At 34.4% G+C, this 8,800-nt stretch overlaps 1 protein-coding gene across 1 annotated transcript in view; it reads right to left on the bottom strand.

The window, feature by feature from the left end:
* Positions 1-8,432, bottom strand: part of st7l (suppression of tumorigenicity 7 like) — an 11,591-nt gene extending 3,159 nt beyond the window's left edge. Inside the window, exons 1-13 of the mRNA XM_016255955.1 lie at positions 8,222-8,432; positions 6,681-6,763; positions 6,407-6,566; positions 6,277-6,331; positions 6,049-6,164; positions 5,874-5,952; positions 4,280-4,368; positions 4,098-4,198; positions 3,234-3,348; positions 3,063-3,135; positions 2,862-2,964; positions 1,603-1,708; positions 459-598 (exon numbers count right to left, since the gene is read on the bottom strand). Of these exons, the coding sequence (XP_016111441.1) occupies positions 459-598; positions 1,603-1,708; positions 2,862-2,964; positions 3,063-3,135; positions 3,234-3,348; positions 4,098-4,198; positions 4,280-4,368; positions 5,874-5,952; positions 6,049-6,164; positions 6,277-6,331; positions 6,407-6,566; positions 6,681-6,763; positions 8,222-8,390 (1,389 nt within the window). The 5' untranslated portion in view covers positions 8,391-8,432. The remainder of the gene's footprint in view (positions 1-458; positions 599-1,602; positions 1,709-2,861; positions 2,965-3,062; positions 3,136-3,233; positions 3,349-4,097; positions 4,199-4,279; positions 4,369-5,873; positions 5,953-6,048; positions 6,165-6,276; positions 6,332-6,406; positions 6,567-6,680; positions 6,764-8,221) is intronic.
* Between the last annotated feature and the right edge of the window lie 368 nt (positions 8,433-8,800).

Genomic DNA, 8,800 nt, shown 5'->3' with positions numbered 1-8,800 from the left:
TATATATATATATATATATATATATATATATACATACACACACGCACACAACTAGTTAAAATATATATTACTGATAATATAAATTGGAAAATCCTAATAAATTATTAATATTATAAATAATAATAATAATATTGAACTATAAATCAATTTTAACGAAAAAAACATTTACCCGTGGTAAAATGTAATGCACAGCCTAATTTGTTCCTTTAATAGAACATCTCAGACAGTCATTGATCTCATAATGAGCCGCAGTTTGTACCGTCTAGAGTTCCATTGACTGACACTTCTTTCTTATATTGCAACACAATGAAATGTTTATCTTGGGAGTTCAGTGATTGTGTACTTTCTCTTCTAAACAAACAAAAAAATTAATAAATAATAAGGGCAAGAGGAAAGCCAAAAAGCAACAACAAACAAAACACACACTTTTGGATTCGGTGAGGCGTACAGATACTCACAGCTTTGACAAAGACCCCCATAAGCTCTGGAAACTGGTGTGTGAGCATGGCCAACATGGCACAGAACGAGCACAGGCCCGCTGTGAAGAGGATGAAGAAAGGAAGCTCCTTCTTCGGGTACACTGAGACCTCGTGAAATGCTGGGAAAAAAAAGACAGAGAAAAAACAGGTCAATAAATACCCTATTTTCCTGTTATTCTTAATTTTCACACCACTTGACTTTTAACACTCTATGCTTAAGCAAATGTCGTGGTCACATTTCCTGCTCAACTAAAATTTTGTGGGCGAAATCCTGTCATTCCACTAGGAATCTGGTAAATAATGTTACAATGACAAAAAAGTCATTAAGGAAAATTATGCTTTATTTTCTTAATGCAAAATATAATGCATTATTTTCCCCTTGATATTGGGGTGAAATGTGATCCAGAAATTCACCCCTACACTGTAAGGAAAAAATGAATTATAGAAAAATGGATAATGTTCTGGCGGAAAATTATCAGTACATTTTCCAAACATTTCCTTCGACCATAAAACACTACAAAATGCAATGATATTTCAAAATACAGATAAACACCTGTGAAAAATCTATACGGAAAAATCCTTCATAATAACACATTATATTGGGCCATATTTTTACAGACATTAAAAAACCACTGACATTAGCAATACGTACGAGAGAGCATGACATTTAGCATGCAATCAAGTGCCTTTTCACTTTTATGAAACTGTTACTACATAATAAAAACATGACAGACAAGTTTTCATTGATATATTGTAAATGGTCTCTTGTATCTTATTGCTTATGTAATAATAGTGTAAATTATTACTGCTTTGCCCAAATTTTGCCCAAAAAAGTCCACACACCTAACATCTTTACTAATGTGATCATACCCTTTCTTTAAAGCCTTTTGCAAAAGGTACACAAAATATACAATCTATAAGGTTGGAGGTATACCTTTAGGAGGACAGACTATAAAGTCTCTGTTTGAAGTGATCACACAAATGTATAGTAATGCTACTGACATTCAACACCCTCTTTGCTCATTCTGGATCGTCCTTTTTGCCCTAGGGTCAAAAAGATTTGGCGTATGAAAGGCCAGGTGTATGTGTTTTGATATTTGCTGAACATTTCAAACAGGTGCACTTTGTAGTCTGATACAGCACGTCTGAGGTGCACACGTGTGTAAATACCCTTCGTCTGAGACCGTGTGTGTTTGGGTGCGAAGAGGCTGTGCACTTTGAAGTCCGATCTAGTGCTTTGGAAAGTGGCAAGTTAGAACCAGGTACAAAGAAAGAAATAGATAAGGAAGGTCAAAACATCTTTAAAGAGCAAAAGGAAAATCAAAGGTGATACAACTTTCACCCTAAACAGCTTATGAAAATCTATGCTCGGCAGTCTTGGGCTGCAATTATGTTCAACGTAAAACTGTGAACGATGCACTCCTGATATCTGCACTGTGCTTCAACAGCATCACCTCCTGGTCATGAAAATATGTCTGCACTCGTGAATAACAGTGAGATAAAACTGTGTGGCCAAGCAACTTAAATATTTGCATTATGCATCATGATGAGATCGCTTAAAACTGGTAGTTTTTTTATTATTATTACTGGACGTATCAGAAATTTAGATTAAAAAGCCAAAAGTTTTGTTTTACTGTTGCAATTCCAGAGCTCCATGTGGTGAAGCATTATTGGCAATTTCATATACAGTATACTACCGCATATATGCTATCGTTCAAATGTTTTTTTGTTTTGTTTTTGAAGGAAATTTATACTTTTATTCAGCAAGACAGCGTTAAACTGATTCAAATACATTTAAATAAAATATTTATAAAGTTACAAAGAATCCTGAAAAAATGTATCACAGTTTTCACAAATATTAAGCAGCACAACTGTTTTCAACATTGATAATAATAAGAAATATTTCTTGAGCTGCAAATCAGCATATTAGAATGATTTCTGAAGGATCATGTGACACTGAAGACTGGAGTAATGATGCTAAAAATTCATCTCTGCCATAATGTTAAAAAAACTACATTTTAAAATGTATTAAAACAGAGAGCAGTTATTTTAATTTGTACTGATATTTCACAATAATATTGTTTTAACTGTATTTTGGTTAAAAAAAAAAGATGCAGCCTTGGTGAGCATAAGTGACTTCTTTCCCAAACATTAAAAAAAATCTTTTCAATCCTAAACGGTAGTGTATAAGAAACTAAATGTAATAAGTGTGGTTTAACATTTTGTTACCAGTTAAATCATTTTTATCCCTTGGCCATAAGGGAAAAAACTAAGGAAATTAGGTAAAATACAGTAATAAATCTGCAAATGTTCTCATTTCACAGGCCATTGTCATGCGATGCAGAAAGTTAATTTTGGACCCTTTAAAAGAATCTTTCGAACCTTTGGTACGTGTGGGTTGAACTCCACAGCTCTGTGTATGGCCTCCACTGCGTTCATCTCTGCTGTGCTGAGACCTCGTCTAGACGCTGCTTCAGGTGAAAACCTGCCATACGACACACATACAGATTCATTCAACAAAAATAATCCATAAACATCACCTATGCTATGATACCGTAATATACTATTCAATACTGGACTTACTTATCTGACACTGCTCTGGCTTTCAGTAAGGCAGATGTGTAGCATATAGTAGCTGATTTTGGCAAGCTGATATCTGAGGCGGGAAACATCAGATAGTTAATAAAATGATACTGGCATCACTTCCTGGTCCTGTCTGAAATGTAATGTAACATGACAGCTGAATGAGCTTACCGTCATATTTTGCGAGGACTGCTTGTACATCAGCATAGGCCTGCAGCTCTAATAATGCTTCTAAAAGGTTCTCATGAATATTTAACATTCCCAATAAGGGGAATTCTTTCATTAACTGTACAAAGAAACAAGAAAATAACAATTACGCAATAGAGCATAATTAAGTACAAGATGCCACTTACAAAATAAAACAAATCTGTCCAGTCCAGTGACATTAGTATGCTACATTTCAATTAAAGGCTGAGCTGCAATGTATTCACAAAAAAAAGGTATCTAAAATTAATCAATTTCTTGTATCAGAAATTACTCTGATGATCACAGAATATATTCTAGAATTACATGGATGGCATCTTACACTGAGGATTTCTTTTATAAACTATAAAAATCAAAATTTTAGGCAACATTTTTTTTTTTAAATGCTATAAGATTTCATATGCTACATCAGATTTTTACATTTTAAAATCTACTGTTGTTTCTCTTTCAGTTAATATTTATTAATGGAGCAGAATTGTAAAGAAAATGTTAAGGTGTGTAAATTTGCCCTGAGAATATTCCACAGATATGGAGTGACAATATGTTTTGGAGTTTTAATTTTTTGTAAAATTGAACAGAGAAAGCTTGAATCAATTTTATACCTGCTCTAAAGTCACAGGAACGCTCAATCATGTTGTGGAAAGCCACAGAAAATCATTTAGACTCATTTGTTGGGCCAAAAAGAAGAAATCTAAATCTAATTTACTGTAAAACAATTTCTATAAAAAAGTCAATGTGGCAAGTCATAAGCCCCATCAGATAATCATTACAAAACACACTTTTTACAGCCACAACAACTAAACTTTGTAAGTGGTACATTGCTTCGCTCACATCTCTCATCATCTTTACAGCTTCTTTGATGCGACCCAGTTTTCTAGCACACATGGCCAGTCTGCGCTTGATGTAGACCACAAGATTGGTGTCTTTGCCGGCTGTGAAAGCAACGAGAATGATCGACAGTGTGAGTCACTGTGTGCCGAGCATATATGTGTGACAGTGTGAAAGTTTCATACCATTTTTAAGCGCTTGTTTGAAAAGCCGTTCAGCCTCTGTGATGGTTGTGGCTTCCTCCTCGGCCAGAAGCACATATGCTGCAGCGCATCTGCAATGAATGAGTCATATGCTTGAGAGTCAGAAAAAGTACCTTCGGTATTAACATTAGAGATGCACTGATGATAAAATTCTGTCAGACACAGAAAAGGCAGAGTAATTATTTCTATCTTATGGTCAATTACAATATATGGCTTATATTACAATAACATACTGTTATATATATAGAAATAATAAAAGCTGACATTCATTATAATGCACAATATGAAAAATGAATATGAAAAAATTACATTTAACAGTGTTATTAAATTATTATTATATTTTTAAAGATTATCTTTAAGTAACAGAGGAAATTAGCATACATCATTAAATATCCAATACTGTCCGATATGATAAAATAAAAGAGAGTTACAAAAAGTAAAATCCCTATTCTGGCTGACACAGAAAGCGAGTAATTAAATAACAATACATGTCTTATATTACAATTTCATGCTGATGTGTATTTAAATAAATTAACAATATAACACTTAAAATTAAAAAAGGTCATTTTAAAATGACAAGTTACAATTGAATTTAGGCATCATCATTATAATGCACATTATGAAAAATTTATATTTATTTTGAGATTTGCTAAAGATTACATTTAACTGTATTAACTTATTAAGATTAGATTTAAAGGGGTGGTTGATTGCGATTTCACTTTTTTAATGTTAGTTAGTTGTAATGTTGCTGTTTGAGCATAAACAATATCTGCAAAGTTACGAAGCTGAAAGTTCAATGCAAACGGAGATATCGTCTTTTAAAATTCTGGCGGTTTAATGCCTACAAAAACGACTGGTAAGGGACTACAACGAGTTACTTCCCGGGTCCGTTACGTCAAGAACCCAGAATTTTACATAAACCCTGCCTCCGGGAACACGCAACAAAGGGGGCGAGGCCATGCTGCGCTGCTTTAGAGAAGAGGAAGAGAAAACTAGAGGTGCACGTAAAAATCTGTTCATATATGAATCACGATTCTGTCTTCTAACGATTCTAATGGATTCACAAGTTTCAAAATCAATGTTCTAAAGCAATGTTCTCATCCTGTTCCTGGCCTCGCCCTGCTCTGCACACGCTCTGCATCTCTCTCTCTCTCTCTCTCTCTCATTCAGCTCAGTGAATACACTTATTTTCACATACTATAGTTATGAGAAGCGTTATACATGGATGCGCGTGCGGTTGCCGAACTGTATTAAAGCTTTAATCAGAATAAAACCGTATATTAAAAGCTAACATGTTACACTGCACCCCATAAACACAATCAAGCCTATAAAAAAAAAAAAGTCAACCACCCCTTTAAGTGAGCATTCCTTTTTAAATATCCAATATGGACGAATACAGTATAATAAAAGAAAAATAAGCAAATAAGCAAAATGGTACCATCATACTGTGAATCCCTAGTTCATGCATTTTTATTGCTGTTTATTAAGTGGATGGTTGCAGCTGTCAAATCTGACCAGATGAGCCACGTCTGAAGAGGGTAAATTGAATATAATTGTAAGTATGCTTGAAACTCACTCGCGGTTCAGCTCAATTGCCTGGTAAGCTGCTCGAATACGTGCCTGTGGGTTCCTCTCCCTCCAGGCCTTTTGCATTACTGCAGAACAAGCAAGAGAGATAGCAATCATGATAAAACATCAGTTCGGAGTAAATCTAGGCTTTTTTGTTTTAGGTGAAAGAGCATGAGACTAACCAGAGTCCTCTGGTCTAAGTTGCTGAGTGTCTCCCAAGAAGAAGGTCTGATGATCTTGTGCTGATAAATTCATGTCGTAGTATGTCAGGGGCTCTTTTCCTGTCACCCAAGTGTACCTGGAATGAAAGGATCATTAATGAATATGAATTTTTTAAATAATGGAAGTCAATTCAATTCAAATATTATTGAAATGAACTGAAACCGTTTAGGAAACGTCCAACAATATACCTGCTGTACTCGGCACCTCTGAATAGGTTCAGTGGGTTTCTCCACACTTTACATTCTGAAAGAAAAAGAAAAAGATATTTCCTTCATAATATTTAGAAAGATAAACATGTAGCCAGTAACTTTCAAAAACCTGCAACGTTGGTTCTCGGCTCGGTATCGCCGTTTACTGAGGAGAAGAGGCCCGCAGAGCTGCTGTTCTCCACTCCTCCCAGTAAGGGGCGCAAGTGACTGACAGACACCTGCTCGATGAAGGACGTGCCATACTTTCTGAAGTACCACCACTCAAATATCTGAAGACAGACACAAACAGTGTGATTTCACACAGCTTTGAAACTGAAGTTAGTTGTTTAGTATGATTATTATTACTTATTTAATTAAGTACCAAAGCCGAGAAAAAGACTCACCAATATGAGGCCCGAGATGAGCGACGAGGTTCCAGTCAACGCAACATAGAATTTCGGCGTAAGAGTGTTTAAAAACACAGATGCTGTGGACAAATAACAATATAGTAAGACAAAGAAATTATAATCATTTTTATATACTCATACTATATATATATATATATATCACCTGTCAATCAATCAGTATAGTAAACATCTACTGATAACTCTTGATCTTGAAAAATGCTTCAGCAATTTAAAGTCACTGGGGAAAAAAGCTAAACCATTCAAATATATATATATATATATATATTTTTTTTTTTTTTTTTGTATGTGTGTGTGGGGATGTATTTAGTAGATTCTAAATAAATAATAATTTTTATTATAACTCATAAAACTCATTTAAAATGGCCATACATTTACTTACAACTCTTTAAAAAGAATGACTAAACTCACATCTTGAATAATTATGGTTATAAAATTATTACATTTTTTATTTATATTAAAATTCATTTGAAAATCAACCGCTGAATAATGCTTCTACTCAAACATTACATGCACACTGTACTTAAAAAAAATGAAAACCTGAAATATATTTCATATAATATATATTATATTTGAAGCTGAGTTATTGAAGAGAAGCTTTGTTCGTGTAAGACTGTTGTTAGACTGTTTTGTTCATTCGTTTACAAAACCCATACCTATATGTAGTCAACATCTGTTTATAAACTCTATGATCTTAAAAACAAAGCTTTAAAAATTATGTATTTCAACATTTTATTTTGAACACAACACGTAAAACACGGCGACAAGTTACTTGATTATTTGCATACAACTTTTAAAAATGTCTTTAGTATAAAAACTAATAATGATGATTAAACCTAATCTATCTTGCATAAAAATATTTCCATTTTATGTATTGTGCACATTGTCTTGATAAATTCCTCTTCTGAATAATGCTTTCAGAAGTTTCAGAAATATTCTGAATAACTACTCAAACATCACATGCACACTGTACTGTGTAAAAATGATATGCATTTGTGGATATCAATACCCATAACAAAACAAAATGTCAACAAATTGTGAGATATAGGATTGAAGCTTCAGTGCATGGAATTAATGCATAAAACATAACCTACATTGTTCTAGACTTGCATTTGACAGCTGCTTTTATCTGAAGTAAACATCACATTCAATTCATCAGTAACGAATTGAAATGCATGTCTGTTTCTCTCACAATGATATAGTATGAATTCAAACGACTTGTAATATAATGCACGAGTCGTATGGACTACTTGTTATGATACCTAATGACAATTTAGAGTCCTTTTGGCCACTTGACATCTTCAGTCACCATTCATTGACATTGCATGGAAAACCAGCACTGACTTCAACATTTCTCCTTTCATATTCGAAAAAAAATGATACCCCCTCAAATGGGTTTGCATGGAGACGAGAGAAATAATGGTAGCATTTTCATATTTGTGTGAATTTTTCCTTCAGTGAATAGAAAGATACCCCGCGTTGAGTAGTAAACAACCCCACAGCTGATCGTAAACACACACCTGCGTTGACGGTCTCCTGCAGCTTCAGCGGGCTCCTCAGCACGTAAACCATCGTTAAGACCATGGCGAACCAGAGCGTACATATGTACGTCCACGACCAGCAGAGCCACGATTTTAATTTCTCCGTGAACCCGGGTGATTGAGGATTACTGCCACTGCTGTCCGCCATCTTTCACCGACTAGCCGTAAACATTAGAATTGTGGGATAGTGGAGGAGAATGCTGTACCGACGCTCTCCATCAGAGGGCGCAGCTCCTGTTCATGTATACCCAAGAGTTCTATAACGACTGTTTGAAATTCAGAATAGAATACTAGCTTAATGTGCCGTCTATGCTGTTGTATACAAAAAAATTTTAAGTGCATAGAGAAATATATGCTCAGAATTGCATTCTAACATACTACTATCACTATTTCAGGAGTATATACTGTTATATACATGCTTAGTACTCCCCAAACAATGCCCATATTTTATAATTTTCTGTTGTCAGCTCAAATAATGGATTCAAATTCAGTATTTGGCATACATGAATGACACATCTTAGAAAAATCCCTAATAAAAGGTAATCAATTCAGAGGATA

This window comes from Sinocyclocheilus grahami, unplaced genomic scaffold (genome assembly GCF_001515645.1).
Source record: "Sinocyclocheilus grahami isolate Dianchi unplaced genomic scaffold, SAMN03320097.WGS_v1.1 scaffold1382.1, whole genome shotgun sequence".
In the NCBI taxonomy this organism is placed as follows: domain Eukaryota; kingdom Metazoa; phylum Chordata; class Actinopteri; order Cypriniformes; family Cyprinidae; genus Sinocyclocheilus; species Sinocyclocheilus grahami.
The sequence above is the reverse complement of the archived record's forward strand: the minus strand, read 5'-3'. Positions and strand labels throughout refer to the sequence as shown.